The sequence below is a fragment of the Pan paniscus genome, chromosome 6 (genome assembly GCF_029289425.2).
Source record: "Pan paniscus chromosome 6, NHGRI_mPanPan1-v2.0_pri, whole genome shotgun sequence".
Classification (NCBI taxonomy): Eukaryota; Metazoa; Chordata; class Mammalia; order Primates; family Hominidae; genus Pan; species Pan paniscus.
Window position 1 is genome coordinate 154007400 of NC_073255.2, and position 14143 is coordinate 154021542.

Here is a 14143-nt window from a genome sequence, read left to right on the forward strand (position 1 = left end):
ATTTGTTGCCTGATATAATTTGTTGCCTGACCAAGAAAAGGGATTCTTGGTACTTCATAATTATAAAGGATAACAGAGAGTAAATAGGTTAATTTTTTTCAAATTATTTCAGCAAGGATCTGTTGAGTCCTTATTATGTTGAAGTACGAACTTTTAGGTGCTTTAGATTCAGAGATAAATATAACCTATTCTCTGTCACCAAGAAGTTTTCAGTCTAGTAGAGAAAGATGTTAAAAAACAAAAATACAAAAAAACAGGCGAAGCGAGATGAATCAGTGCTCAGTGAGTCTGTTTGAAACAAGCTGTGGGGAGTGCAGAGAAAGAAAGCCCTTGAGAGCAAACTCATGCCCCCCTACTTTCATCTCAACCCCTGTGTACTAGGGTAGTCTCTGGGAATATCTGTGGTCTGTGAGTGAATCGATACATAAGATCCCACTACGACACAGTGTTCTCATTTGTGAGATGGTTTGGGATTTATATATCTACTTGCTGCCACCTTTGAAAAAATTTTAGATTCATAGATATGAGAATTGACCCTCAATTGACCTATCATGCATAAGAATAGTAATGATCCTTTTAAAACTACGTCTTGATTGTTATTATTGGGAGATGAACAAAAGGATATTAGGTCAAAAAGGTTATCATGGAAAACTGTTCTATCCTGTCTAAAGTTTTGCACCATAAGTTTTCCAAGACCCATCTAATTGACAGTTTTACTCATAATTACAGACATTTCTTCCAAGATTATTGAATTAAAGTTTGGCTATTATGAACCACTTATGACTTTTGAAAATTCAAGAGTCATTCTCCCTAAGATGACCTTTTGTTTCAGCAGCAGCATTCCAATAACGGGTCCTTAAGGAGCCAGAAGAGGTGTGGTTTTCTTTGTTTTTTCTACTTTTCTTCAACCTTGTTTCAGTTTTTACTTTATTGTTTTTCTTCATCCTGCCCCATAATTTCATTCCACTGCTGTTTCAAATAGACATCGAGATTAGAGCACCAATACAATTTCAAACTCTGCTGGAACTGTAAGCAAAGATAAATGCAGTACACATGTTGAGAAATAACAAGTTTCTGATTCCCTATTAGAACGTACAACACTGATCAATTTTGGCTTCTAGGAGCTAAATTGGATGTAAATGTTTGCAAAATGAAGGATGCTAATATCAAGATATTTGAGATGTTAGTACATTAATTTAGGATTTTATTCAGCAAACACTGAGCGCCAACTATATTTCAGACATTGTTTTTTGTTGTGGGTGCAAGGTGATGAAGAAGCACAGCTTTTACTCCTAAATCACACCATGTATGCAGGACAGGGAAGTAAGAGAACAGGCAATTGCTGTTAAGTATAAAGATTGCGATACACTTTAGCCCAGGATGGAAGGGGCACTGCACGCAGCAAGGAGGAGTGACGGGAGTCTTCCCCTTGGAGGTGGTGTCTGAACTGGACAGCAAAGGTGCTTGAGGCAAGGAAAGCATATGGAAAGGTGCAGAGGCACAATTGGCATGGCTTATTTGGAGAATTGTCTGTATCCCTTAGAGCAGAGGGATGAGGAGGGATGCAGTGAAGGGCAGAAGATGCCTTGGGTGAGTTAGCTGGGGGTGTGGGGGGGTAGGGGGACTGGATTAAAATCCAAGCTTGGATTTTATTTTATGGGCCCTGGAGAGGCCTGGGGCAATTTCAGGTAGGGCTTCAGTCGAGCCCAGAGTGAAGGGGGTGGCACAATACATTCACACCATGCCCCCTTTTGAGTGGAGGTACTTGAGAGATCACAGTGGGAAAGCACTCAGGTGTGGAAGAGTGGAGTGCCACTGCAGCGGGCTGGTGAGGTGACCTCTGACACTATAGTGGAGCACATTCTGTCCTGGAGGGAGACATTTGTGAGGTTTTCTGAACATTGGTGTAAAAGAGTTAGAATTTGGTTTTTCTTTCTTAAGCAACAAATGGGAATCCTAGTGCAGAAACTTTTGTCTCCTGGGTGGGAAAACTTCTTATTTTAAACTATAACCACTTTATTTCATTTGCTCTCGGGTAATCTCTTAACTACAAGAAACTGAACCCTATGTAGACCCACCATAACCCACAGATGATCTTTCAAGGGAGCGTAACTAAGGGAGAAGAGCCTGTCAGGACCCATGTAGCCCATCAGTGCCTACCTACTTCTGCTGAGTCGTTAACAATGACATGAGGAGAAAAAATGTGGAAGAGGGGAACAGGTGGTGTGTACAGCTGTGCTTTCTATAAAGGCTGTGAATTTGAAGATAGTAGAGGACATCATGCGAATGCCTGTATAAATCTCACTTGCTAAAATCAAACCATCTGAAAAATTCCTGCCTTGTTGATACTTCAGTTACTACTAAAGTAGACAAAGCATGAGAATAATACCATGGATTTAATTCTTACCGAAAAGGAAGAAGCTTAATAGAAGGAGACCATGTTATCCTGTAGCTATAGTTAAAAAAAAATAATAATAATAAATAAATAAATAAATAAAAGGAATATTAGGCACAGGTGTACCTTGAATCTGAAACAAACAAAAGTAACAAAAAGTGAAAGCCATGCTCTTTTTTGTTGTTTTTGTTTTGAGACAGGGTATAGCTCTGTCGCCTAGGCTGGAGTACAGTGACATGATCACAGCTTACTGCAGTCTCAACTTCCCATGCTCAAGTGATCCTCCCACCTCAGCCTCCCAAGTAGCTGGGACTACAGGTGTGAACCACTATGCCTGGCCAATTTTTTCTATTTTTTTGTAGAGATGAGGTCTCATTATGTCACCTAGGTTGTTTCTTGAATTCCTGGTCTCAAGTGATCCTCTTGCCTTGGCCTCCCAAAGTGCTGGGATTACAGGTGTGAGCCACCATGCCCAGCCTTTTATTTGTTTATTTTAATTCAGAGGAAAGATAAATATGAAACCACAAGTGGAATTTCAATTAATATAACTTACTTTATGCTGAGACTATTTGGCATAGGAGATACAGAGAGTTTTTTTAAAACTGGAAAATGGTTCGTGAAGGATGAAAGACTAAAAGTTGAAATTGCAATTAGTCCCAATAGATAAAAGTGTAAGGAAATATAAATGATTAAAGTGTACAAAAAGATCAGAATGACAGATAGCTAAATAAGTATGTACAAGTCAGGTATAAACTTATAAGCAGGTTTTCAGGGTGGCTAAAGACCAGAGGAAGCAAAAGTCTCCCACATTACAGGATTTAATGTATGACTCTATTGTCCAAAAAAACAGTGAAGAATGATGATAGGGAAAGTAAAAGCAGGTATCACACTAACATTATGTGATAGTGACAAGGACATGGTATTGCAGGTTCAGTTCTGCCACTCATTTGTTAGGTGGCTCTTAAGAAAATCGTTTAACTTTGCTGGGCCCATATTTCTCACCTATAAAAGAAAAAGATTTTGGGAGGTTGACCTTGGCAGTCCTGTACTGTAGGCAAGTAAAATGTTATGGAGGTCAGATTGGTAAGATAAGACATCTTCAGGTGACCACAAGATTTTAGGGTTTTTTTTGTTTGTTTTTTTGTTTGTTTTTTTAAATTTTTTATTGGCTAGGTGCGGTGGCTCATGCCTGTAATCCCAGCATTTTGGGAGGCCAAGGTGGGCAGAACACTTTAGGTCATGAGTTCGAGACTACCTTGGCCAACATGGTGAAACCCTGTCTCTACTAAAAATACAAAAATTATCCAGGCGTGGTGGTGTGCACCTATAGTCCCAGCTACTTGGGAGGCTGAGGCACAAGAATTGCTTGAACCCGGGAGGTGGAGGTTGTAGTGAGGGAGATTGTGCTACTGCACTCCAGCCTGGGTGACAGAGCAAAACTCTGTCTAAAAAAAAAAAAAAAAAAATATATATATATATATATATATATAATTGAGGCATCAATTACATATAGTTACAGGTACAACTCTTAAGTGCAGAGGGATGATTTTTCACTTATGTATATACCCATGTGACTGCTACCCAGAATGAAACAGAACTTCCTGAAATCTCAGAAGGTTGCCTCATACTCCCTTCCAGCCAATAACTGCCCTCCAGCCCAGCAGTAACCACTTTCCTTACCTTGAACACAATATATTAGTTTTGCAAACTTCATGCAACCACTTTGGAACACTGTCTAACAGTTTCCAATAAAGTTAAACAGACATCTATCTTCAGATCCAGCAATCCCATTTTTAGTTACATATCCCTGAGAAATGAGTTTTCTTAGGCTTACACAAAAATGATCACAGCAGCTTTCTTCATAATAGTCCAAAGTGGGAAAACAATTCAAATGTCCTTTATCAAGAGGATAAATAAACATGTGGTGTATCCACACAATGAAATACTACTCAGCAATGAAAAAGAATGAATGACTGACACGTGCTACAACATGGATGAATCTCAAAAACAATGTGCTGAGTGAAAGGAACCAGACAAAAATGAGTACAAAAATGAGTCTGATTCCATTTGTGTGAAGTGCAGGATTATAACTTTTAATGAAAGGCTTTCATGACAGTTTGATTTTGCATGCCTAAGATGTTTGGGGAAATTTCTTCTCCTTTCAGGAAAACATTTCTATAAAACATAAGATGGCAAAGAGGTGGAAGAAAAATTAATGCCAGCAGTTCAGCTTTGACTAAGTGAGAAACATTTACTTAGCGTTCCTTGTTTCTGCAGTGAGTAATGGAATTATGTGATATCTCATTATTTCCTTTCCTTTTGTTTGCTCTTTGGATTCTAACTCATAAGAGGTAATAATGTAGCTAGCTAAATGCCACTTACAAAAGTCAGAAGGGCACTGCAGAGTCAGTGTGTTCATACAAAATCAAACTAACTTAGAATGATTTTGAGTTGCTTCCTCAAAATAAAATTTCTGAATAAATTACAGGCAATATTGGAAAGCGGATGATTTGTTCTTATTGCCACCATTTCAATCACTACTGGTAGCTACTCTATTCATCTTATCATTTTATCCATTTCCGTAGTGATAAAAGCATGAAGTCATAGCAGGCAGACAGAACTGTACAGAACAGATTAGTGATCACCAGGGGACATGTTTGAGGAAGGACAGGGAGGGTACAAATATAAAGGGGTAGCACCAGGGAGTTCCTCTGTGGTAATGGAACAGTTCTATATCTTGGTGTGTTTACATGAATCTAGTTATGGGATGAAATTGGGTAGACATGCACACTTGATTTTATGTAAAAAATGGTGAAAATGAACAAGGTCTGTAGTGTACCTAATAGTACTCTAGCAATGTCAATTTCTTGTTTTTTGATATTATACTACAGTTTATAAAATATCACCGTTGGGAGAAGCTGAGTGAAACATTTACAAGACTGTGTGCTATTTTTATAAATTTCTGGAAACCTCTAATTATGTCAAAATATTAAGTTTAAAAATTATAATAGGCAAAAATAACCAAGCCTCACCCTTTTTTGTGGGGTGAGGTGGGAATGAAAGAGGAGGTGCTCATGGAGCAGGCAGCCTAAATACTTTCTCCTAGAGGATAGTATTTATGGTTCTTCCTAATGGTGAGCCAAAACATCAGTTCCTGCCTCTGGTTTAGATGTTACGCAGTTATTAGATTAAAATATGGCTAATAAGATAACTATACTATAGCAGGCATACTGTAAATAGAACACACTAATTTTCACAAGAGTATGTGAAAGTTACATCTGATAGATCTCCAGACTGACAGCACCTCATATGATAAATTCTACTTTTGTCTATGCTGTCGGTATCTGGCTCCACCAATGTATTTGCCCATGAACTTGCTTCAGGCAATTTATAGAACAGAATTCTTCCCTCTAGCATCATTATCTGCTAAAAAAAACAGTTACTGCATGTACATGACAGGAAACTTTGGAAATACAGATAAACAGTAGGAAAAATTGCCTATAATCTCGCCATGCAGAAATAAACACCGCTGATGGAGTAGTCCCCTCTTATCCTTAGGGCATATGTTCCAAAACCTCCAGTGGATGCCTGAAACCATGGAGAATACTGAACCCTGTATACACAATATTTTTTCATATACATATGTATTTATGATAAAGTTTAATTTATAAATTAGGCACAGTAGGCCGGGTGCAGTGGCTCGCGCCTGTAATCCCAGCTCTTTGGGAGGCCAAAGTGGGTGGATCACGAGGTTGGAGTTCAAGACCAGCCTGACCAACATGATGAAACCCTGTCTCTACTAAAAATACAAAAATTAGCTGGGCATGGTGGCGCGTGCCTGTAATCCCAGCTACTTAGGAGGCTGAGGCAGGAGAATCGCTTGAACCCAGGAGGCGGAGGTTGCAGTGAGCTGAGATCGTGCCATTGCACTCTAGCCTGGGTGAGAGAGCAAGACTCTGTCTCAAAAAATAAATAAAATAAAAATAATAAATAAATAAATTAGGCACAGTAAGAGATTAACAATAACTAATAGAACAGTTATAACAATATGTCATAAAGTTACGTGAATGTGGCCACTCCTTCTTGTCATTCTACTTACTACACACTGTGGCCATAACTTTTGCAGTTTTGAGGTGCAACAGTGAAACTAACAAATTGCTTTTCCTTCTTCACAATATCACATGATTCATTCTTGCTGTAGATCTTAGCAGCCTCGGTGTATGATTTTTTTCTTTTTTTATTAAGTTGAGAAGTTTCACCTTTTCATTTAATGGAAGCACCTTACATCTTCTCTTTGGCATATCCAAATTGCCAGCATCACTACTCTTGCACTTTGTGGCCATTATGCAATAAAATAAGGGTTACTTGAACACAAGCACAGTGATAACTATGACAGCACCGTGATAACTTTGATAACGCATATGGCCACAAAGTAACTGATGGGCGGGTAGAATCTACAGTGCAGATATGCTGGACGAAGGGATGATTCACATCCCGGGTTGGATGGAGCAGGGCAGTAACAAGATCTCATCACACTACTCAGAATGGCATGCTGTTTAAAACTTATAAATTATTCATTTCTGGAATTTTCCTTTTAATATCTTCAGACTGCAGTTGACTGTGGACAACTGAAACCACAGAAAGTGAAACTACTGATAAGGGGAGTCTACAATATTTGGTGCATATTATTCCAATCTTTGTGCATAGAAATGCTTTTAAAAATGAATATTAAAGCATACTTTTTATAAACTTATTGATATGTGCACAATACATTTCCCCCAGATCATTCAGTACCTTTCCACCACATGATTTAATGACAGCATGGAATTGTACCCTGTGAATGAACTTACAGCATGTTAGCCAGTCTATGATTGGACATTGGGCCATTTCCAGTTTTCCATTAGAAACAATGTTGTGATGAACAATCTTTGTGCACATTGATGATTATTTCCTAGGATAAAGTCTTAGAAGTGGAATTGCTGGGTAGTCAAAATGTAAAAGCTTTCCATTTATATTGCCTAAGTGCTCTGCAGAAAAATATGCATCATTTTCAAAAATGAAAATTGTAAACCAAAACCTATTTGAGCAACAAGATGCTCTATGTGAAGGGAAATTTAGGATCCGTTTCTTTAGAGTGATTCATTCCTCCTTAGAGGCAAATTGCTGTTACCAAGTAGATGTATGTTTTTACAGAAAAAAGAATAACATTGAAAATATCTAAATAAACCAGCCATGCAAGAATATTTTGCTATTTTCTATTTCTGTTAATCAGTGAGAACAAAATAACTTACTAGCATAAAAAGATAAGTAGAATGACATGCCGCTAATGGGGAATGGGGTATTTTCATAGAGCTACGTTTCCCTCTTTGATATTGATTAAAATATATTTTGGTTATTTATTTTTAAGCATTTTTCTTGTGCACATATACTACTTAATAAAGGAGAAGGAGCAAACATTTTAAAAATGGAGAAAAGGTACTGTAGTCGTCATAATGTTGCTGAATGCTGTTGCATTTTTCTAGCTGTGAATGTCCTGTCTATGCTAGCGGGAATGGAGGTCAGGATTCTAGATTAAAGATTACCTTTGATTAGGCATCTCTGGTCATTTGCTGGAACACCTCGAATGTATCTTTTTCTGTATTTCTATCTGGGTGAAAGTGTCCATTTGATTGATTAGATAACCATCAAACACAACTTGATCTTTCTTGTTGGGCAGCTAAGTCATTAAAAAGAGGCTCCTTCTTGTGCTGCCACCTTCAAATAGTTATGATCATTGTTTTCGGAAACAAGGCTTGGGTAATTTTAAAATAAAAAGTCTGAACTTTTAAGTAGGCCATGTGTCATCTAGTTTTTTTTATTAGCTTCAAATAACAATCAATGAGTATACCCTAGAAAACAACATATTTCGTTCCTGTATTGATTCCCCACACTGGAAAGCTGTTAAATGTTTAGATGCTGGAAAAGCAACAAGACTAATCCATGAGTGTCTGGCATTTTTTTCTTCTTAATTGTAAGTGCACCATTTTATATAGTATGTATGTGGTGGTGACATTTTGCTTGAATATAGTTTAAGAGATTACGGGTACAAAGACCTGTTTTCCTTTCAATTCTGTGCTATTTTCTATGATTGTGTTTTATCAATGTCATTGAAATTTCCCTCAAAGAGAAATTCCTTAGGAATCTCCTTGGAATTGGCATTAAATACTCTTTATTGAAAGAGAGATTGGTTTTCTTTATGAAATTGTTTTCTTCTGCCTCTGTCTATTGGCTAATTATGGGACTTCTATTTTTCATTTCTACTTTACTGTAATCCTTTCTAAGTTGAAAACAGCCTTGCAAAGAAACTCGCAGGGCATTCCAGGTGCAAAGAGTTCCTCTAACCTAGAATGAATTTTGCAGCATCTGGGAATGGCATATTTTTACCTGTTCTGAATTAAGGTATTTCTGTGTCATAGTGTAAATTTGGTTGCAAGTATTAAATACTAACTCCTATTCTGGAAAGAATGCAATCATAATTTAAGAACACATTTTTCACCCAAAGGGGTGCCCTCTTTGAGTTTATCTACTCTCACTTGTACCCTGTGCTTTCACTTTCCTGTAAACTCATTATCTGAACCCCACACCCACCCTGGCCCTTCTGAAATTTTTGTAAAATTGAAAGGAACTGTTTTTCCTGATGACAAGTGAGGCTTCATATGAAAGGAGATTTATGATAGGTTTTCATGAGCAAAAATTGTGTAGTTTTCTAAAGATTTCATACATATACCCTTTAAAAGTTATATATGTTTATTTATATATTAGACATATATATATATCCTCAACTTGGACTTTTACATTTTTAACAAGCACTGTTAAAAATTGAATGTAAACTTGAAATTTAATGCAAAGGAAATTTAGTTTAAATCTGTCCACTAAAGAATCATTCATTTGGCTAAGTCTTCTTTTAATCTAGATTTTTTTTTTCAATTAGCATTTCATATACCTGTTGAGAAATTTTTGTAAGTGACAAAGACACTTTCATGTCTTTCACATCAAGGATATTCATGTGATATCTAAATTTATATATTTATAGCTATACTCTGCTTAAACTCAACATATGAAAATTCATATTTTAAAATAGAAGGTGATTGCTTAAGAGTCAGCCTGTTGGACATGAATTATTCACAAAAATACAAACTACCCTTAGTTTCACATACCACGTTGATACAGAAAGGAATAGCTGAAATTCTTGTGTAATGTCTGTATTAAAATATTCTTCATTTATGCTTTATTGCACTTAAACGTGATTAAAATGCTAGTGTATTGAAAATGATTGCTCTTTGTTACCTGCAAACTTATGTGTTCCTACTTTCTTTTTCTCCAACAGATATAAGCTTACCAAAGTCAGCAACAATATGCTACACAGCTGCTTTGCTCAAAGCAAGAGCTGTCTCTGACAAGTAAGTGAATAATAGCTTGTGCGGTACTAATGCCTGACCGGAATTGAGATGTGTTGCCTCTGAGGGCTTTCTCTGGAAGTTTCTCTTAGTCTATGAGACCCCTGCTTATAAGCATGCATTTTCCAAAACCTGCTGTTCTTTTCTTTCACTATTGGAAGGAGGGAATGTATATCCTCAGGTAATGTAAGGGTGTGTAAAGGTATCCTAAAGCAGGATTTATTTGAAATTCCATGCTTCTGAGATGAGTTTTTTGGTGTGAGACAGTAGATACCAAAACACCTGCTTGGGACTTACACAGAATACCATCCTTCTATTTGTTTTTTGCACATTCCTCTCCCTTCAGTGGTCCATAACTGGGTAGTGTCATACACACGTGGAATGTGGCAGACAGGATGGTCATCTCTCATTCTTTGCCTCATCAACTTCAAATTAGCCCCCCACTGGTCTATTAACTTTGAGTTGCCATCTCAATGGTACGTTTGCCTATTTTGTTCAGGCAGGTGACTATGACATATAGACTTTTCATAAGCATCCAAGGATGCCTGTCAGATGAAAGAGCATAGATGGCTTAACTGCTTTTGAGTTCATAAACTCTTACGCTTCCCCAATATAATCGCTCTGTAGCATCGAAAGCAGAGAACAGGAAACCAGCCTCTGCTGTATCAGACAGGTTTGCTGTTAAGTGTGTGTACACTTCAAGACCAAAGTAATTTTCTTTCATTCTTTTTTATCCTGTAGATCGCCAGTACCTACTGCAACATCTTTTCTCCCTACACAGCGACTCCAGCTTGGGAGGGCAGGGCCAGGGTTGTCACAGCTTCCCCTGTGGTGTCTGCCTGCCAAGCACAGCTCTGGAGTTAGCCCTGGGTGTGAGGTGAGAAAGAGATTGCATGGTCTGGTTTTTTTCATTCACTTGGGCAGGTGTCTTGCCCGCAGTTTGGGCATGCACACACCCTCTGCCGGAATGGCCCCAAGCAGGCTCGCCTGCTGCTGAAGCTGCAACGATTTAACCTCCATCGCAGCACTGACATTGGGTGGGAGGCCTCCTTTCAAATCCTTCCCAGTTCTGTTTTTAACCAAGTGCGCTCTTCTGTAACCTAGTTTTCTCTTTTTCCTACACTGTCTGCCCTTGTCAGTCCTACCTCTTCCCCTGACCTGAGCAGGTACTTCGTAGAAGATTTAGATTAGCTATTTAGACAGAGACTTGACAGCCGAATTTAACTCCTGCCATGACTAGATGCAAGCACGCTTTCTGCTTCTGCTGGGGTTTTTGCTGGCCTCGGTCCGTGGGGTCACTCAGAGGTTCCATGCAGTAGAAGTTTGGAGAGCTCATGCTATTGGCTCACTGTGGTTTTTATGGGCCCTAGATGTGTAGATGCTTTCGGGTTGATGCCCAAGCAGTGGTCCCACCTGGATGGTTTTTGTCTTTCTGCTTTTCAGATTCTCTCCTGAGGCTGCATCTCGGCGGGGGCTGAGCACAGCAGAGATGAATGCAGTAGAGGCCATTCATAGAGCTGTGGAATTCAATCCTCATGTGCCAAAAGTGAGTCTGTGGAATCCCCACAGGAACTCGTTATGATAGCAGAGAAAGCATTCATTGACCACAGTGTTGTATCTCAAGTACACTGCTTATAAAAAAATGAATTGCAACCAACAAATGTTGAGACCCTGTATAGTGTATGGGCATTAGCCTCATTTTAAGCAAAAGCTATACTCAAGAGGCTTTGGGGCAGATTTCCAGACTTCACTTTATAAGGGTAAATCGATAGACCTCGCTTAGGCAGGCCAGGAAGCCTGAAATTGGCAAAAAGTAGATATCCCGGGAGTGTTGACGCATTTGACAGGAATTTCACACCAGTTATGGTCTCACATAGACCAAACTCAGGAAATAAATGTTGTTGTGAATAAAACTGGTAAAAAAAAAAAAATACTAATGTGGCATTCTGTGTCTCTATAAATGAATGATAGTAATCAGTATTGGCAAGAAAATAATAGAGAAAACTTCAAAATATGACGAAGTATTTTGCTTTGTACCATTTTAATAAGTGTATATAGTAGAAAATATTTGTCTTAGTTATTAACCACATGGTTGACCAATTTATAAATACCCAATATTTCCAATTTTTTTTTCCTGAAATTGATTTTAAGGGAATCAAATCAGAGCAGGGAATATTTCTGTAATCTTTTATTCAGGAGATGAATGTGTATTTATTATTTACCTATATTTAACTCCCTGCTCTTTTAGTATCTACATGCTGTATTACGTAATTATCATCTTCTCTGAGGGAGGAAAAAAAGTAGCTGAGAGCCACTTTCAGTCCCGCTATTAAGTACATTTTGACCTCTAAGAAACTTCGTGTGGTTCACCTCAGGTATGACAAGCCATAACTTCCTTGGCAAAATGTCTGATGAAGACTTAGTGGTGAAAAATGACAAAGGAAGGCTGTTTGACTTGTGTTGTAGCACTATAGCAAAAGGGTGGGGGGGTATGAGTGAGAGAGAGAGAGATGGTTTATGGAGTTAACTACTTTATTTTGTTGATATTCAGAGTGACAGAGATAAGTGATCTAATATCATTCCTGGGATTTTACTCAAGTCTAGGTCATTTTTTTCACTTAGCAGGAAATTGAAGAGTGGTTCACTATGCCACATTTGCATAAGGATGTATTTATTCCTTAGGCCTAATGGGTAATGACCAACATAGTATTTGCAGATTTATGTATTGTCCATATGGTGCTATAACTATATCTCCTTATATAATATTTTTCACCTAAGATAAAAATGTTTATTCCACTTTGACTAAAATTTAAAACTAATCATGAAAAAATTATCCTGAATTACAGTAAACTGAGGTCATCTATGAATACTTATTGAATGCCATTCTCTACAGAGCTATTCAGTAAGCATAAATAAGGCTCTTTTAGAAGTAGTATTGAGCAATAAGTTCTGGATTCTGAGGCGAAAACTTGTGTTCCACTTGTGATTCTGTCATTTATCAGCCGTTGGACATTGGGCTTAGCATCTCTCAGCTCAAAGTTGTCCCTCATTTTTAAATGAAGATAGGATATAAGCCCTGCCTATCTTCTGTGGTAAAGATCAAGTGAGATTATATATTTGAAGTTCTTTGAAAATATTTGAGCACCATTTATTTGTAAATTATTAAGATTTTTGATGATTTTAATATCAACATTTTTTGATAATTATTAAGAATTTTGATAATGGTTGGGGGCTCCTCATATCTAGGAACCAGATCTTTTACCGTGATCCTAACTAGAGCCTTGCAATCCTGGGGCACAAGACAGAAAATCAGTACAGTACTTGTTGGTTAGATATTTTGATTGAAGTAGTCATTTAATGCTATAACACTGGTCTGAAATGGTTAATTGAGCCTCTAGAAGAATATTAAAAGCCCTAAGAAACACTTTAAGGCTGCCATGGAAGAATTTGACACAGTTAACTAGGATTCCACCTGCAAAATAGAATTATCCTAAAAGTGGAAACATTTCAAATATTTGATTGCACTCTACTTTCTAATCATGAAACTGAGAGAAGGCAGGGTAAACTACCTGGGTAAACTGACTCTCCAGCACTTTGCTTCATTGGTGATTGTGCTGAGGGGGAGATGTGTTTCCAGATCCTCTTCGTCTATCAGAATTTCCGTGGGGAACGGGTCCTGGGATTCACTGGCCCTATCTGTCAAGAATTAGCCACAGATTTCTAATATACAGTATGCAGTGTGCTCTAAATATCTAACTTTAGCAAACACACACACACACACACACACACGGTGCCTTGGAGGCAGTGAATAATAGCCTTAGTTCTAATGAGACATCGGTGAAGGTTACAAACTCTTGGACTCTTAGCATAAGATGATCCTTAAAGATCATCTAGGTCACCTTCCCATCCTAACCTTGACTCTCTCCTTATAATGATACTGTGATAATCATTTTTATTATTGGTTTCTTTTGAATGTTAATGTGCCAAGCACAGTGCTAGCTGAAGTACATAAGCCCTCTCACTTACTTTTCATAACGACTCTGTGAGGTGTATTATATTATTATCCCTATTACATAGATGAGGGCACTGACGGTTTGGAGAGGTTAAATAATCTGCTCATGGTCATACAGCAAATAAATGACAGAGCCAGAACCAATTCTGGGTTATCTACTCTTAAATGTTGCCCTCTACTGCCTACCACACCCCACCAGGAAACAGACCAGCCTAGGCTTGGACTCTTCAAATGCTGGCGGGCACACTGCTTCCTAAGACATTTAATCCCTTAAGGACAATTCAGGTTTCTTCAGGATAT

General features: G+C 38.0%; 1 protein-coding gene across 10 annotated transcripts in view; it reads left to right on the forward strand.

The window, feature by feature from the left end:
• ST7 (suppression of tumorigenicity 7) overlaps window positions 1-14143 on the forward strand; it is a 274540-nt gene that overhangs the window by 224289 nt on the left and 36108 nt on the right. For 9 of the 10 annotated variants that reach the window (XM_034964867.3, XM_034964869.3, XM_034964868.3 and 6 more), the window contains 2 exons: window positions 9762-9834; window positions 11275-11377. In XM_034964867.3, the coding sequence (XP_034820758.2) occupies window positions 9762-9834; window positions 11275-11377 (176 nt within the window). Of the gene's footprint in view, window positions 1-9761; window positions 9835-10572; window positions 10709-11274; window positions 11378-14143 lie in introns of all 10 variants that reach the window. The other variant, XR_008626030.2, reaches the window with a different exon arrangement.